Source organism: Apostichopus japonicus, chromosome 3, assembly GCF_037975245.1.
Source record: "Apostichopus japonicus isolate 1M-3 chromosome 3, ASM3797524v1, whole genome shotgun sequence".
NCBI classification, from domain to species: Eukaryota; Metazoa; Echinodermata; class Holothuroidea; order Aspidochirotida; family Stichopodidae; genus Apostichopus; species Apostichopus japonicus.
Window position 1 is genome coordinate 22,817,603 of NC_092563.1, and position 19,420 is coordinate 22,837,022.

The 19,420-nt window shown below is 37.0% G+C and overlaps 1 protein-coding gene across 3 annotated transcripts in view; it reads left to right on the forward strand.

Annotated features, from left to right (window-relative positions):
• LOC139965467 (uncharacterized) overlaps positions 1 to 19,420 on the forward strand; it is a 67,057-nt gene that overhangs the window by 15,903 nt on the left and 31,734 nt on the right. For 2 of the 3 annotated variants that reach the window (XM_071967837.1, XM_071967839.1), the window contains exons 5-8: positions 9,381 to 9,615; positions 10,786 to 11,076; positions 13,298 to 13,564; positions 18,581 to 18,847. In XM_071967837.1, coding sequence (XP_071823938.1) covers positions 9,381 to 9,615; positions 10,786 to 11,076; positions 13,298 to 13,564; positions 18,581 to 18,847 — 1,060 coding nt within the window. The remainder of the gene's footprint in view (positions 1 to 9,380; positions 9,616 to 10,785; positions 11,077 to 13,297; positions 13,565 to 18,580; positions 18,848 to 19,420) is intronic. The other variant, XM_071967838.1, reaches the window with a different exon arrangement.

The window sequence follows — 19,420 nt, forward strand, 5'->3', positions numbered from 1 at the left end:
ACATTCTTTTGAGTAGAACTCGTCTATCCCTAGTCGATAGATGAACCGTTCAAATAAACGTTTACTGGGTCTGAGAATGAGCAGTTTTTGAAGAGGTTCCGAGCCCCATTGTATGATTGTTCGACAGGTTTGGAATTGTAGTAACCGCAGTGTTATTGCGAGTCTGAAAGATCGCTAGGCCTAGTCCCTGGTCAGTCATGTCGTTACTGCTAGAATTAGTAGTAGGCCTAGTGCTTACGATATTGCTAGGCTTAGCGACAAGGTTTCTTCTGTTATAGTGTCAACATTGTACGCTTTACGCTTCGGTTCTTCGTTGAAGCACTTCGATAAGGTTGCTGACATTGACTCTAGCTCAAAATTAAGCTCAAAATTAATCCCTAAGTCATTCATGTTACTCGAAGTATTTAGCTGGATGATTTAAGAAGTACGTACAGTGTGTATTGAGACTCTGTGTGTGTGAAAACATATACAGTACTACTGCTGTAACTAATTGCAAGTAGGCTATATATACTGTACAGTATTTTTTTGCAATTTGAAACATTTCTTTGCCCATAAACATATTTGCATATACACATGGCAATGTACACCATGTCTTCATTTCTTTTAATTATGACTTCATGATTGCCACGGCAACAAACCAGGGTTTGTCTAACATTTCGATCCTGAAGCAATTCTCCTATACATTCGACCAGTCTCGAATCGCATGCGAGACTGGTCCAGTATACAGAAAGTTGGTTTAGGCATTTATGAATTTGTCCTAACTATTGGGTGTGGATCAGATTGGATCCTTGCTTTGTGGCAAGAGATAGATACAGTACCGCCCAGATTAAATCGGCCGTGGCATCGTGTATCGTGACAAAATATGAGGAGACTCGAGGAGTCTATCGTGATATCGTTTCCATTACGCCTATAGCAAGTACCTAACGTGATATCGTGCGTCGCATCATGGTCGTAATATCGTGATAGTGTGTGCATCATTTCACTGGCACTGTATACTATCGTAATGTTATCGTTATAGCGTGAATCACGTTGCAGAACGATCGATCGTTTCATCGTGATTTGAAAGAATTGGGGTAGGCTTCTCCCCGCAGTAGATGAATTCATCAATTCAACGCAATGTGCAATAGATTTATTGCAAATTCTGATCAAAAAGTTTGGTGTGTCACCAAAATTAAGTGTCAATCGACATACAAGTTTCATAATCGCAAAACTAGTACGATAGGCCTAATGAACACACTGTAGGCCTACTCATCGAAACTCCTTCATACAAACCCCTTCTTTAAAAAAAATAGCGGTCGCAAAATATTTTCAGTTCGAACAAAACATTCGTCCTGAACTTCTTGTATGCAAGAATATCAGCCTAGGCTTTAATTGTACTAGCAAATCGTCCCAAATGTTACGATAGGGTTAATATGCATTGTAACGCTGAATATAGGCCTACAGTAGCTTTTTCACCGTCCGGGATGCATAGGGTGGCATACTTTAGTATGTTTGAACATTGTTTTCACGATCGAATTTTGCAAGATTTTCGAGAAAATTGTTTGCTTGAAGAATGTTTTTCCGCACCATATGATATGCTCAAATAAGCAGTTTCTTTTGCAAAGCATCAGTAATCGATATGACCCTGATGGCAACCCGTATTGACGAGCACATTAAAAATTATACAAAATTGGTCATAACTTCTGTTAGAAGCTTTTTTTTATTTAAATGTCATAACGTCATTTAATTGCTTTTGGCCGGACAGTTTTGTATGGTAGCAACCTTACTTTCTGAAAATACTAGACGGTCAAGTTCATCACAAACCTCGTAGAATTTTCAAACCAGTCCAGGCATGTTTGGTTTCACCAAATCCTTCATACCATGCAACAAAAGTATATTTTTTGAATATTTATGTGGTAATACTTGAATTTTTCATTTTGTTCAAACATGTGTTTAAGCATCATGAAACGTAGTTAAATACACATTCGCCCAAAATTCAATGATTAAGGGTAGACCCAGTATATTTTATGGGTTCCGGCGTGTCTACGTTCCGACAATTGTTTTTGACTCTGAAGTTCTTTTGACCAATATTTTTGACCAATATGTTTTCGGAGTTCGGACCAAATTTTTTTAAGACCCATAATTTTTTGGACCAAAATATATTGATGACACAAATTGTTTTTACTCTAACATTTTTTATGACCAATTTTTTTTCGGACAAGCACTATTTGGGTCATAAAAAACTCTGGGCCCTTTTATTTTTTGTTTTGTAAATAAAAATTGGCGCGTCCGAAAAAAATTAGTCCCCCCAAACAAATCAGGTCAGAAAAATTGTGGGTCCAAAAAAGTTGATTCCACAAAAAAAAATTGGGTCCAAATAAAATTGAGCCCCCCAAAAAAAAAATAGGCCGAAAAAAATTTGGGTCCAAAAAAAAATGAGTCCCCCAAAAAAATCGGGTCTGAAAAAATTGAGTCCCCCCTAATAAATAGTTCGTGAGACAAAATTTGGGTCTAACAAAATTGATTCCACAAAGAAAATTTGGGTCCAAAAAAATTGAGTTCCCCCCCAAAAAAATAACTTAAGCCAGACAAAATTTGGGTAAAAAAAAAATGAGTCCCCAAAAAAATTGGGTCCGAAAAAATTGAATCCCCCCAAAAATTAGTCAGACAGAATTTGGGTCTAACAAAATTGAGCCCCCCCGCCCAGAAAAAAAATTGGGTTCAAAAAATTAGAGTCCAAAAAAATTGTCGCAACTTAAAGAGACGTCGGAACATAGAGACGTCGGAACATAGAGACGTCGGAACATAGGGTATGTCACCCTTCTTAATACATTGAGAAATTACTAGTCAAAAATATTTTCCGAAGAAAAACCGTACGATATATTTCACAAATATTGATGCTTAGATAAGTGCTTCCTCACAATCAACGAGCCGCCCCGAAATTCACTCCGCTTACGTAAAACTTCTATATATAACACGTGGAAAAACACAAGTTTTTACACACATAATTCCCATTGACATTGTTTACGGAACATAAGTACAGTACCGTTCACATAAAATCGGCCGTGGCATCGTGTATCGTGACAAAATATGAGGAGACTCGAGGAGTCTATCGTGATATCGTTTCCATTACGCCTATAGCAAGTACCTAACGTGATATCGTGCGTCGCATCGTGGTCGTAATATCGTGATAATGTGTGCATCATTTCACTGGCACTGTATACTATCGTGATGTTATCGTTATAGCGTGAATCACGTTGCAGAACGATCGATCGTTTCATCGTGATTTGAAAGAATTGGGGTAGGCTTCTTCCCGCAGTAGATGAAATCATCAATTAAACGCAATGTGCAATAGATTTATTGCAAATTCTGATCAAAAAGTTTGGTGTGTCACCAAAATTAAGTGTCAATCGACATACAAGTTTCATAATCGCAAAACTAGTACGATAGGCCTAATGAACACACTGTAGGCCTACTCATCCAAATTCCTTCATACAAACCCCTTCTTGAAAAAAAATAGCGGTCGCAAAATATTTTCAGTTCGCACAAAACATTCGTTCTGAACTTCTTGTATCCAAGAATATCAGCCTAGGCTTTAATTGTACTAGCAAATCGTCCCAAATGTTACGATAGGGTTAATATGCATTTGTAACGCTGAATATAGGCCTACAGTAGCTTTTTCACCGTCCGGGATGCATAGGATGGCATACTTTAGTATGTTTGAACATTGTTTTCACGATCGAATTTTGCAAGATTTTCGAGAAAATTGTTTGCTTGAAGAATGTTTTTCCGCACCATATGATATGCTCAAATAAGCAGTTTCTTTTGCATAGCATCAGTAATCGATATGATCCTGATGGCAACCCGTATTGACGAGCACATTAAAAATTATACAAAATTGGTCATAACTTCTGTTAGAAGCTTTTTTTTATTTAAATGTCATAAAGTCATTTAATTGCTTTTGGCCGGACAGTTTTGTATGGTAGCAACCTTACTTTCTGAAAATACTAGACGGTCAAGTTGATCACGAACCTCGTAGAATTTTCAAATCAGTCCAGACATGTTTAGTTTCACCAAATCCTTCATACCATGCAACAAAAGTATATTTTTTGAATATTTATGTGGTAATACTTGAATTTTTCATTTTGTTCAAACATGTGTTTAAGCATCATGTAACGTAGTTAAATACACATTCGCTCAAAATGCAATGCAAAGGGGTAGACCCAGTATATTTTATGGGTTCCGGCGTGTCTACGTTCCGACAATTGTTTTTTACTCTGAAGTTCTTTTGACCAATATTTTTGACCAATATGTTTTCGGAGTTCGGACCAGATTTTTTTAAGACCCATAATTTTTTGGACCAAAATATTTTGATGACACAAATTGTTTTTACTCTAAAATATTTTATGACCAATTTTTTTTTCGGACAAGCACTATTTGGGTCATAAAAAACTCTGGGCCCTTTTATTTTTTGTTTCGTAAATAAAAATTGGCGCGTCCGAAAAAAATTAGTCCCCCCAAACAAATCAGGTCAGAAAAATTGTGGGTCCAAAAAAGTTGATTCCACAAAAAAAAATTGGGTCCATATAAAATTGAGTCCCCCCCCCAAAAAAAATATTAGGCCGGAAAAAATTTGGGTCCAAAAAAAATGAGTCCCCCAAAAAAAATCGGGTCCGAAAAAATTGAGTCCCCCCTAATAAATAGTTAGTGAGACAAAATTTGGGTCTAACAAAATTGATTCCACAAAGAAAATTTGGGTCCAAAAAAATTGAGTCCCCCCCAAAAAAATAACTTAAGCTAGACAAAATTTGGGTAAAAAAAAATGAGTCCCCAAAAAAAAAAAAAATTGGGTCCGAAAAAATTGAATCCCCCAAAAAATTAGTCAGACAGAATTTGGGTCTAACACAATTGAGCCCCCCCCCCCCAGAAAAAAATTGGGTTCAAAAAATTAGAGTCCAAAAAAATTGTCGCAACTTAATGAGACGTCGGAACATAGAGACGTCGGAACATAGGGTATGTCACCGTTCTTAATACATTGAGAAAATACTAGTCAAAAATATTTTCTGAAGAAAAACCGTACGATATATTTCACAAATATTGATGCTTAGATAAGTGCTTCCTCACAATCAACGAGCCGCCCCGAAATTCACTCCGCTTACGTAAAACTTCTATATATATATATATAACACATGGAAAAAACAAGTTTTTACACACATAATTCCCATTGACATTATTTACGGAACATAAGTAGGTCAACGACATTCGAACTTGGCAACTTGCCCAAGTTCATTGCACCGTGGGAACGACACAACAAATTGTACATGATTGTACATTTTCCCGCCATCTGGACGCCCGAGTGTAACTTTTGATGTAATATGCAAATTATTAATGGTACTGTGCGGTTAAAACTTAACCTATTGTGACACATACAAATGTTGGGAAGTTGTTGTAGATGTTACTTTTGTATCAAATGTTAAGTACTGTATGGTACTATAATTTATAAAAGACGCTTTTCCTCAGGTGGTAGGGAAAAGGGGTATTTCGGTGAACTCGATCTCTTTGTATAGTATTTGGATACTTAAAATGACCATGTACTGTAGATGCAGTTTCAATTCTATTTAGTAAGCTGTTCTTCGCATGTTTATCCTTTGTGGATCTTTATTGGAATAAATTCGAAATGTATTTTTGACGCCAGTATTTAACGGTAAGCATTTTTTATATTGTTGACTGAGCTTCAAAATCCATTTTCTAAAAAGTCGGTTTTCATGAAGGTTTTATCAAATAATAGCTAGGGTAGGAAAATATGAATTAACCACATTAAAGAAAGTTTTTCTATTATCCAAATAAAATACATGTTTCTCGTACTGAGATCTGAAAAAAAACAGGCTGACGTTTTTCTTCTTTTCATGCGCTAATACTAGTTTGGAATATGTGGCAACCTTAACAAAATAATTTTTAAGGTTAGTTAGATTTCTTGAATCCGAATAGAGACTCGGGAATCAGGAAAAGGGAGGCCCCTTGCGCGGACGATGAAGATGTTTTGTTTTTAACTGGCCCTGCTTCAGAGTTGTTGGGGTGGATTTTTTTTCCCTTTTCATTCTGTTCGAACCAACGATAAATTATATAAAAAATTAACACAAGAAAGGCTTAGTAGTACTTTATTATTCTTCAAAATGTTGCCAACTATTCAAAGTAACGTGGAACATAAAATCTACAACTAACACTACTAGTAACAGAAAAGTCGCTATCCGTACGTAACGTTACTGTTGTTAAATAAAAAGTTAAACGTGTAAAGTTGTGAGCTGACATCAAAAAGTTTTCAAGGCGGAACTCCTGTAAAGATCGATTTTCGCACAGTAGAGTAGGAACTTCATGATACACGATATTACGACTTAACGAAATAGCGTGAATAATAAAAACCCAAAGCCCAAACGAAGTTACGAATTGTGTTGCGCTCAGCTTGAAATCACGATATAACGTGTTAGCGTGAATGTAGCAGTCATGTTTGCTATCGTGAAGGCTTGGTATCACGATATAGCGTGTGATCGTGGTATATCGTTATATCGTGGTAGCGTGTACAAAAAATTTACAGTAGTCAGGTTTCACGATAGAAAACGATAGAAAAAGATAAGGGCATCACGATACACGATGCCACGGCCGATTTAATGTGAACGGTACTGTAGGTCAACGACATTCGAACTTGGCAACTTGCCCAAGTTCATTGCACCGTGGGAACGACACAACAAATTGTACATGATTGTACATTTTCCCGCCATCTGGACGCCCGAGTGTAACTTTTGATGTAATATGCAAATTATTAATGGTACTGTGCGGTTAAAACTTAACCTATTGTGACACATACAAATTTTGGGAAGTTGTTGTAGATGTTACTTTTGTATCAAATGTAAAGTACTGTATGGTACTTTAATTTATAAAAGACGCTTTTCCTCAGGTGGTAGGGAAAAGGGGTATTTCGGTGAACTCGATCTCTTTGTATAGTATTTGGATACTTAAAATGACCATGTACTGTACATGCAGTTTCAATTCTATTTAGTAAGCTGTTCTTCGCATTTTTATCCTTTGTGGATCTTTATTGGAATAAATACGAAATGTATTTTTTGACGCCAGTATTTAGGGGTAATCATTTTTTAAATTGTTGACTGAGCTTCAAAATCCATTTTCTAAAAAGTCGGTTTTCATGAAGGTTTTATCAAATATAGCTAGGGTAGGAAAATATTAATTAACCACATTAAAGAAAGTTTTTCTATTATCCAAATAAAATACATGTTTCTCGTACTGAGATCTGAAAAAAAAACAGGCTGACGTTTTTCTTCTTTTCATGCGCTAATACTAGTTTGGAATATGTGGCAACCTTAGCAAAATAATTTTTAAGGTAGTTAGATTTCTTGAATCCGAATAGAGACTCGGGAATCAGGAAAAGGGAGGCCCCTTGCGCGGACGATGAAGATGTTTTGTTTTTAACCGGCCCTGCTTCAAAGTTGTTGGGTGGAATTTTTTTCCCTTTTCATTCTGTTCGAACCAACGATAAAATATATAAAAACTTAACACAAGAAAGGCTTAGTAGTACTTTATTATTCTTCAAAATGTTGCCAACTATTCAAAGTAACGTGGAACATAAAATCTACAACTAACACTACTAGTAACAGAAAAGTCGCTATCCGTACGTAACGTTACTGTTGTTAAATAAAAAGTTAAACGTGTAAAGTTGTGAGCTGACATCAAAAAGTTTTCAAGGCGTGAATAATAAAAACCCAAAGCCCAAACGAAGTTACGAATTGTGATGCGCTCAGCTTGAAATCACGATATAACGTGTTAGCGTGAATGTAGCAGTCATGTTTGCTATCGTGAAGGCTTGGTATCACGATATAGCGTGTGATCGTGGTATATCGTTATATCATTGTAGCGTGTACAAAAAATTTACAGTAGTCAGGTTTCACGATAGAAAACGATAGAAAAAGATAAGGGCATCACGATACACCATGCCACAGCCGATTTAATCTGAACGGTACTGTAGTTGGCTTACAGAGCAGAGAAACAAGCTCCATGATAGGATCCCGACACCGAATCGACCCCTAAGAGAGGGGGAAGGGGTGAGAGATATGGAAGAAGAGGAATGAGGGGAAGAAGTAGGAGAGGAGAGTAGTGAAGAGAAAGCAGAGAGAGAGAAATAGAGAAAAAAGAAAGAGAAAGAAAGAGTGCTGGTTTGAATACGACCACAGAGAAATGAAATGAGAAATAGTGCCTCCTGCGGTCCTGGGGCATCCGGTCCAAATATGGCAACAGGGAAAGTCAAGAGAGAGAAAGGATGCCTCCTGCAGTCCCAGCAATGTCCGGTAGAATATCACCACAGAGAAAGAGTGCCTCCTGTGGTTCCAGCAGCGTCCGGTCGAAATATGACCACAGGGGTAAGGCAAGCAAAAAAGAGAAAGAGAAAGGATGCCTCCTCCTGTGGTCCCACCGGTGGCAGGTCCAAATATGACCACAGAAAAAGGCAATAGAAAAAGAGAAAGGACGCCTCCCCTGCAGTCCCTGTGGCACCTGGTCCAAATATAACCACAGGGAAGGGCAAGAGAAAGAGAAACAGTGCCAATGCATGTACAGGTACAAGATGGTCCAAGACTGTGTCGCAGTGAGATGTACAGTGGTGTTCTGTCAAGGCTGACTTAGTCGTCCAATTTGAAAATGTCCAATCACGTCTGAAAATGTCTGGTCCCGTCTGAGCATTCCAATCCAAAGTGTCCGAAAAGGTCCGAGGTGAAGTCTAGTCCTAATGGAATAAAAGGGTGGAGATTTTATTTAGAGCATTTGCGGCCATACGGCCGCCACTAGTCCTCATAACAATAGTGATAACAATAGTCTGTAAGGATTACAAGATCACTGACAAAACTCTGTGCAGAAATGTTTACTCACTATCATTTTTGCCATCTTGAAATTTGCAGCTAGCAAGAAACAGTTTTCCCTGTCAGATGGATACGAAAGAAATAATATCACTTTAAAATACCTACAGTATTTTACGTTCACAATGACATTTAATTTTATCAGAAGCTTGCTAAGTTCAAATTTTGAATCGCAGGCGAGGCGATTACATTACAGTCTCATCTATTTTGACACGAGACAAATTTTCCCAAAACGGATGAGAAAAAAAAGTATGTATTAATATATACATATAAACAAATTGAATAAACAAATTGAAATCTTTTTATGCTCCATCAATCATATATATACTTGTAAGGCAAGAATCGCTAAGGTAATCTGATAATCTTTTAATTCACTACTGTACATTTAATAAACTGTATGCTTGACTTCATGTTTTATGCACCATTACTCCTTCCCTCTTTCATCTAATATCAATGTTAACTTTCATTGATCTTTTGTTTTAGGATAGTACAGAAGGACGAGTACTCTCACCATGGCGTGGTGTTTCGAATGGCAAGAAAGTATTCACAAAATACACCAGTCAAACAGCATTGGTTGATAGAAATGATGTAGAAAGCTTACATGATAAACCTCTCCATCATGAAAATTCCTCTTCATCTTCTGGGCCATCAAACAAGAAGCAGAGTGGAGGTACTTCTTCTTCTGAGACTTCTCGCGCCAACCAACCTTTAAGCACAGGTAAGAAAGATACCACACTCCAGTTACTACGTGGTAAAAAAGCAACAATAATGAAGGAAATGTTAACCTCTGAAAAAATCATACACATACCGTCATGCAAACATTGTATGTTTGCCTTCTTACTTTTGTAGCTGCACTGCAGTGACATAAATAAATTGAGGTAATTACAAATTGCTTAAACTATGCAGAATTATGGCACATTGCTCTAAGTACATTTCTAAAAGTTTGGAAATCATGAAAGTTTGTATGAATTCTTTACAAATAGATGTCATACAGCACTTCATTGCAATGTTGACCTTATTGAACAAAAATCCTCAGCCATTTTATGTTAAACTGTTGCTATCCTTATTGTGGAATTCATGATGTTTCTGCCCGACTACCTTCTACAAGGTGTCAGCATTGCTCTGGAGTCGTTTCCATGACAAAGTAATAGTACTTAGCCAACATGACAAATGCTCTTTAAGAACAAGTTGGCTCATACTTAGAATGGCCAAAGCACAGAATATTTAAGAACGGGACACTGGATATTTCTCTGGCAAAACCTGCTTCAAAAGTTGTTTGCAGTAGTTACTGATGGTATGTGATTGTGAAAGTTCATAGTGAATTAAACAATTTAATCAAACAATTGATGTACACTTGCTGAGTTTCTGTCTGAGAATTTGGCTTCTGCTGACCAGAAACAACCACAGACCAAAGTGAGTTTACTCACTGGTACAGGATGGATAAGCAAGGGGAATATTTGCATACTAACAGGTCAAAAGTTAAAAGTCAAAAGTGAAAGCTATGAATACAACCTTCACAAGTCTTATACAAATGAACAGTTTAAAATGGTGACTGAGGGCTGAGCTCAAGACAAAAATGACAAAATTGCTGTTTTCTACAGTGGGGAGTTAATGAATGAAGGGATTGGATTTTAAACATCCTTTCACACAGCTCTTAAACAATTCTTCATGAATGTGGTGTTTGGGATGAGAGATGAAACTCTAAGGATTGTCCTCCTTTTTTACCTTACATTTTGAATTCCACAATGAGCAGCCACTAACTTTCATTGCCCACTTCATGAGTTTGACAAATTTGAGGTTATAAAACATTAAAAGTTTGTGTTGTTTCTGTAGTTTTATGTGCTTTGTATGAATCCACAATATTTTGTTTTATCTACTATTGTTGTAGGAAATAGTGATCGGAAGTCCTATCCAGGTATTGCTCAACAGGTAGAACCAGAGACAAAACATCAGTTAGCAGGTGATGGTCAGTGTGAAAAGGAGGACAAAATTATGGTATGGCACAAGAAAGGCAAAAAACCAAATCAGCATAAACCAGGATCAGTAGAGATGTCTTCCATGGCATCAGGGTCTGATTACCGAATACCCCCAGGAACTAACATCGGTGAGGAAGACAGGTGTACTAGTGATACAAAAACATCGTGGACCACCAGAATTACCAACTTAGTGTTAAGAGCAGGTTAGTATTACTAATGCCTAATATGATTGTAGCATAGAGGCTTAGCTATTCATATAGTTTATGAAGAGTGATAAGGTAGTATTTGTTTATATACGCCCCTACACTACTAATCAATTTTTTAAAATAATGTGATTTTTCAGATCTTTTGAAAGGTTTAATCAGGTACAAACCACCACTCAGAGAGCTGACATCCTTTATCTGTTTTGGTAAATAGCTGCAATCTGTTGACAGATTAGATGAGGTTCTTGAGCTATTTGAAAATTCTGTCAAATTTTTTAAATTCTTTTGTGTTTTGATCATTTGCAGTTTGGGAATGAGGGATTGAGAGAAATCTTCATATCATAGGTCCATTTAGATAACTAAACACTTCTCTATAAATCCATTTAAAAGGTAACTATCCCATAGATATCAATGAATGCAATTTAAAGGTGTAATTGTATTATTATATGATATGTTGATGCTTGCAAACTGTTGCATACTATTGCATACTTCTGAAGGATAGTGTATCCCCTTTCATGTTTTTTGGTTTCGATGATAATCGTAACCTCTGCATTCATGATGGCATGTGTGTGTTTGTATTTGTGAGTGCGTTTGTGACGCCCAGCTTGTAAACATGATATCTCACGAAGTGAAGGTCAGACCAATTTTATGTTTAGTGTATAGAAGTACCACATTACTGTATATCCAAGAAGCTTATTGTTTATAGTGGAGGTCAAAATTGTGAAAACCATGTTAACACGATATCTCAAGATGGGAAGCATGGGCTGACTTCATATTTAATGTGTACAAGAACAACATTGAGTACTAAAAGTCTATTGTTTTTGGTGGAGGTCAAAGGTCATTTGGGGTCACAAGGGTCAAATTGTGAAAATTTTGTAAACATTGTATCTTATGAAGGGAAGTTCGGACCAACTACATAGTTAGTGTGTAGAAGTACCACATTAAGTACAAGAAGCCTATTGTTTTTAGTGGAGGTCAATGGTCATTTGGGGTCACCAGGGGTGAAATTGTAAAAACGATATCTCAAGAAGGGAATATCAGGCCAACTGCATACTTGGTATGTAGAAGTACTACCTTAATTACAAGAAGCTTATTGTTTTGGTGGAGGTAAAATGTCATTTGGGGTCACCAGGGGTCCAATTGTGAAAACCTCGTTATCACGATATCTCAAGAAGGGAAGCATGTGCAGACATCATATTTAGTGTGTACAAGTACCACATTGAGTTAAAGAAGCCTATTGTTTATGGTGGAGGTCGAAGGTCATTTGGGATCACCAGGTGTCAAATTGTGAAACCTTGTAATCATGATATCTCAATACTGGAAGCCTGGACCGACCTCTAATTTAGTGAGTAAAAGTACCACAGTTAAGAAGCCTATTGTTTTGGTGGAGGTCAAAGGTCATTTGGGGTCATCAGAGGTTATATCGTGAAACCCTTGTTAACATGTACACCCTCAAAATACATTATATCAGATTCATGAAGAAAACTGCTCATGTTACATCATCGAAACCACAATTGCATTCTGGTTTTTAAATATTTTTTGGTACATTTTCGGGCTAAAAGCTGTAACACTAAACTCTTGAAAGTACAACTACAGTAGATCCATTATTGACTTCAGAAGATCTATATAGTTTGACAATTGTTTCCCAAATTAATAAGTCATTCTGTTAAGCCATGTGGATGGTAGTAATTCCTCTTGGTGTAAGAAGAATGAATTGTCTTTTTATAATTACCATACTTTATTGGATTTTCTGTGTTGACAAATACCCAGCTTAATTCAGAGAAAAGGTAGTTAGAAGTTTTTGAGGAGTTGATGAGGTGATGATGCTCTTCTCTTGTTTAGTTCTGTATGAGAAGTTAGCAACAATATAAACAAAGTTTGCTTCCATATGTAAATAGCTGTTTGAATGTATGTACAAAGCAGTTCCACATTTTTTGTCCCATTATGTAACCCCCCACAATATGAAGTTCTTAAACTTGTGTACTACATGATTCTGTACAGTATAGCCAGATAAATAAAAATAGCAAAATACCTATGGGATAGATTGAGTGAAGCCTCGTCTAAATTTAAATGCAAATGTTATTAGGCAACAGTCTCACAATACATGAGAAGGTTGCTTTTAAGTCATGCAAATGGTATTGTATATTGTTAAGTATCTGTGAGTCTTTTCCTGTTCGTCATATGAAGTAACTGCATGCATATATTATTTATTCATTCCTAGAACCACCACCGTATCCATTTTCTGTGTACGAAGTTCAAGCTATAGTTACTGATAGCAAACTCTGTCATGGATTGATCTCTGCACTGGAATTGGAGGATAAATGGAGAGCAAGTACAAAAAGAGAGCAGAATGACTTCTTCAAGTTAGAATCTGTGCTTCAGAGTTGGTGGAAAGATATACATGAAGGGCATCATACTCATCTGCAGAGTTTTCTCATTCTTCTTGGACAGTATGGAAGAGAAGATATAAGGGATCACATTGAAAAAGGTAAACTACAGTATTAACTTAGAAAATTCTGATATTCAAAGTTGTGTTTTAAAAATATATGCTGTAAACCTCTTAGTGATGGGAACAGTCCAAATATTCACTCCCTGGTACCCAATTGCCTATTTTGGTTGGTCTCCCGGGTACCTGTTCATTATGCAACCAACCTAAAACCCAACTCAACCTATACAATAAAAGTATGTACAGTAATAGGCCTAATGTATATATAGGCTAGACCTTCTTTCACTATGTTAAAACTGTTACAACCTGTGACCTGATTTGTATGGCAAGGCTGCATGTTTATATTTACCACTTATATATTAAAATAACATTTGGAAATCAACACATTTTTCCTCCAATGATGGTTTTATTGGTCTATGAAAAAGTTTTGCAACTGCCAAATGTGTAACCCTACGACCATTCTAGCCTAACAGTGCAAGTGCTGCCCCATGGAAGAAATTTCTCTGTGAAAATTTAGTTTGGTGTAATTGAAAGATTTCTTGAAGCATTTGTTGGGGTATTTTTGCATAAATTGTTAAATTAAGCAATGGGAGACAATTGATGGTATGTTTTGCAAATCATAACTTTCTTACAAGAAACTTACTGTATTTATACAGCACAGGTGATATCATGCTTGTTCTAGGCCTATCCAATAATGTTCTTTCATTGCTGTGCACTAAGGAGCACTCTAGGAGGTCCTGGCTATTTATACTGTAGGTTAGCTGAAAAGTCCATGTAGCAACTACATCAATCAAACCTTATAGTTAAATGGTGATGTTCGATGTGTAATGATGCACCACTCTTATGTTACTTGATTGTTGCTAGTATGGAAAATTTCTGTTCAACTTTTGTGGTACCGGTTCACTAACTTTGATATGGGAGTCGTCAACTTATGAGCTGTGCAAGAGTCAAGTTTTGTTGCATTGAATTTTATGCAATGCAGAGACATTACTTAGGATACAGTGCAGTGTACACATGTAAAAATAACTGAACGTAGTTGGTCAAAACTTTCACCAAGTTTTACACTTAAACAAATCAAGATGAAAGGAAATATCACCAACTGATGATATCTTGGAAAAATACACATGAGTTTTGTCCTCCCTTTCATTAATGTGAATAAAAGCATGGGACGCATGGTCCATCAAGATTATAATATATACTTTGTTAAGTGGATAATAGTGATGGCAATGATTCCAGTGATACCAAGCAATTTGCAGTAAAAGAGTTCAGTTTCTTGCTCATCAAACAAGCATCTTTGAAATTGCAGAAAATGTATGAGATCACTATCAAATCTATGTAAACATGTAGCTCTTTACCCACACGTATGTGGTACAGTAGCTTGGTGTCATTGAATTACTGATGGTTTCCAAGCAGTCTGGAAAACAGGATGGTTGGGAAAGACGTAGAGAAAAGGAAATAACTCCTTTTTAGTTCTTGAATGTCCATGAATTTGAAGATTAGTCTGTTAAAGGGATGAAATTTCTCATTTGAACACTTCTGCTTGTTGCTGTTACCACAGATAAAATTCTAAAGATATTGGATTACTTGCGATCAGTGTTTCCGCTATGACGCGATTTGACGCAATGGCTTGCCAATTTGACGCACTGGCGTTCAGAGAGAGAGAGAAAAAAAGAGGGTTTCATTTTCTCTTGAATTTTATACAATGTGAATAGGAAAAAAAATCGATTCAAAAGGCATGGTGTTCAGAACTTCAACTTGAAGTGAAGAAATTATTGCTGTAAATTGTTTCCAATTTATCGTCAGAAATGTTAAATTAGCAATCGTTACCTTTACCGTAGCGCTGTTTTTCTATACAGTCACGTAGATTAGCTCGATTGTTGTAAAGCTAAATCTTATAACGTAACGTGCACGTGCACTGATGCATTGCCTACTACGATGGTTCGCAATACCAGTGTACTAAATATAATATCTGTATTGCCTACCTTACATTACATTGCAACAGGGTCAGAAATAAGCAGGGCGACTGGCGATTCGCCCCAGCAAGTGCTAAAAAAAGCCCTCCGAAAGCACAATTGCGAGGGCGAAAAAGAAATATAAGAAAATCGCCCTCGTAATATCAGGTGTCTGTGTAAATTTAATTGTGACATGATTTTTGCTTTAGCTAGGGTTTGCAGTAGCAGCGCGAATCGCACAAACAGTTCTCACAATCCCGCATCACATTTGATCAAATTTGAAGCAGTGCGGGAGGGTCGCGCACAATCACCGGGAACTTCCGCGCAGTCACTGGCAAAAGTTACGGCCTCCACTAAGCAATTTCAGTACCAGCGACAATAACCTCAAATCCCCAAAAATCTCCAACCACATGGTAGCCTAACTTCAAACTAAGTCAACATGGAACTCTAACCTAGCCATCTGTTTATTCGCTCAAGTTGTGTCGCAAATAAAAAATAAAAATATTCAAGAAAAACTGCAATCTTTGACAACATGTTAGCCTAATTACCACACTAAGTCAATGGGAAATGTATCCTAACCATTGGTTTGCCAAAAAAAAACACAAAAAAAACGTTGGAACTCGGCAGTTGTTTGGAAGGTATGTGCTATGTCTTAGAGAGGGAATGTTTTATTTTACGTACACCGTTGCTGTGGCGATGGATTGAAGGTTTTAACTTCGATTACTTTTCAGTGGTATAATGGTTTCGTATTTGGTGGTGGTTGATTTTATCCACACACAAAAAAATACATGATTAAAGGAAAGGGCACCTTCAGTAGAAGTAAACCTGGTTTTCTATTTCAGTTGATGGGTTATTGGTTTTTCGTCATATATTCGGTGGATTGACGTTATTTGCTAAAGGATCGCAAATTTTGGCAATTAAACTTTCAATGAATTTGCTATATGGTCGCAGCTAACTAGGAAGAGGGTAATTGTGCTTACTTGATCCTGATGAATGCTTACAACCTTTATCGTAAACAGCATATTAAATTTTGGAAAAGCGACCCTTAAACCTTAAAAAAGCCCTCGTAAATGCATTAAGGGGGGCGTTTTTAACTTTTCATTTTCCAAAATAGTCCCCCAGAGCCAAATCTAAATTCCTACCCTGCATTGCAAGTGGTGCACCACTATATTTGAGCCAAATTTAGCTTGTAAAAATGAAGCGTAATATGCAACAAATTAAGTTATTATTATTTAGCAATCATCGTGTAAATAAAGCTCAGGGTTCCATGCCTCAATTTAAAGTCAGACATTGGATTGGGCCGATGTTTATTACACAGGGGCGTAGCCAGTATGTAGCACTGTAGGCCAGGGCCTACACTTTTTTGGCCGAGTGTTTTTTTTTTTAAACACCCATAACTCAAATCCATAAGCTTGCTGGACGAGTTTTAGAGTCTAGACAGGAAAATCTATTGAAACGAACATAGCAAGAATATGGCTAAATTAGGTGACCTATTCTTCTGTGATTTTTATCGCGTGCCGTTTTAATCAACACTCTACCTGCAGAAGAAGACTAGGATCCGGTCTTGTCAGTTTTTTAACATCTAGTTAAGAACCCGTTTACGCAGATAATATTTCAGTTGAGAATCATTCCACAGTCAAATAAGCCTATCGTTGATTAGCAGACTGTATAGAGCTCCAGCCCTTTGTTGCCTGTTGTTACTGGCTTACTCCGTACATGTACCTTGCTAATTTTAAATACATTATGTAGTATTGAATTAAGTACTTTTTTAACTTGTTTGTTTTTTTTTGTTTAAAAGTGATATTGAATGAGGTGTCTCAAATTACCAAGAGGCCAGGGAACAAAATGAACACTCTGGAAGTGCCGTTTCCGGCCATCTGGGGGGTTTGTAAAACCAAAAATTTTCTTGTACGCTCCGCGCCAACCGATGGTGGCGCTCTGCTCGGATAGTCTTTCCAACAACTTTGAAAATCCTGGCTACGCCCCTGGTACTAATACTGTCTGCAAAATGTTACATCGTGTAAAGCCATGAAAATATTGACCAATTGTGGTTTGGGTTCAATAAAATAATTTTCCCGGAATTTTACCCCTCCCCTTAGACCCCTCCCCCAGGACGGGGTGAGTCAAATATTCAGAAATTAGCCATTTTGACTCAATGGGAAATTTCTTAGAGGAAACACTGCTTGCGATACTGTAGGCAGGCAAGTATGCTTTGCCTTCAAGTTGGCTTGGATTTTGATGCGTGTGTGATTCAAGTTTGTAAAAATGATAACTCAAAATGAACATGATGACAGGACTTCACATTTGGAATGTGGATTTGTGTTAGTGAGTACAAGACTATTATTATACTGTAATTGGTGGAAATCAAAGATCATTGAGGTCAATAGAGGTCAATGGCTGAAAACCTTGTAAACAAGTTAACTCAAAAAGGACAACTTGGTTGAAGTTCATATCTGTAGATTTCTCTTGATAGGTGCAAAAAGCCTTTTGTGGTCAAAGGTCATTTGAGGTCAACATAAGAGAAATTCTTTTAATTTCTTGTAAACATGTTTACTCCAAAAGCCAAACTTGGATGAATTTGATACTTAATATGTGATTGCACCTTAGTGCTTACAAGAACACTATTGTCTCTTAGTGATGGTCAAAGATTGTTTGGGTTCAACAAAAGTCAAAGTCTGAAAGAAACCATAATGTAGACACAATTTTGTTCCCAGCAGTGTCCCACAGTAATTGCTCGTGTTAGAAATTAATGTGGGAAATATCTGATGGATATTCAACTAGGATATAAATCTAGAGTCATAGGGCAATCAATAGATGTGTACTGTACCACAGCTGTATTATCCCCTCATGATTCCTTTGAAGAGGTCTTTCATCTTAACACCAATTTCCAGCAGCATGTACCCACATGCTAGGTTATGACCAGCCAAAGATTTCAATCCGTTCACCACTGAGGTCTTTGTCAAGCCTAGTTTGGTTTGTTTTATCCAAAATGGGCTTCAAATGTTGACCAACTGTAAAGGTTAGTTCACTGAAGAAGCACCAGATATGAATTAATTTATGAAAGGTAAATTTTACTCCTTAGAGAATTTTTTTTCTCCCTTTGCAGTTCCTGACCGTGGTTGCTTTGATGAGACTGTTCTGAATACTGTGATACTTTCAGTAACAAACAGCTGGAAACGGTTTGTTGCTGAGCTTGGTGTTAAGCAACATGAACTCACTGGAAAGCTAACACAGGATATGAATCCCTACGACTGTCTTAGGATAGTCTTTGACATTTGGAACACAAATAAAAGAGGATGCAACAAGCTGGGTCAACTTCTAAAAGCCTGTCGTGCCATTGGTCGTGACACTCTTGCTGACGAAATTGAGCAGGGTATGTTTCAAACAATCTCTATGACAATATTTCTGTCCTGCAAAATCAGTTTCAATGTAGTTACAGTATAATCAAGATTTGCAGTTGAAGGTGCAAAACTTTTGCTTTTTGTCATGACTCCAAGAAGAAGCATTGACCAGTACCCACATGTATTATGGGTAGGTCATGCACTGTCAATAGTTGTGGTTGCCATGGTAGCTGAGGTCACAAGGTCATGGATCAAAGGTATAACTTCAGTGCAAGTTAGTGTCAGATATTTCTAGCTCCTTACTCACACTTTTCTATATTTATATCTTAGGAAGGTGCTATATGATGGGATCATAAGTGACACAAACCTTCAGAACAAAAGGACAAATCTTAGCTTTAGGTCCAAAGAGAAATTAAGCCAAACAGTTTACTAGCTATATATCAAAGTGGAAACATTGAATTGACTTGCAACCTTCACAAGGGAAATCGGTATGTCAAATACTCTCCAGATGTCTGGTTACCATGGTCACTGAGGTCAAAGGTCATAGATCCAAAGGTCAAATGCACTAAAAAAAATTGCAATGCAAACCATTCCTTTCAATCAGC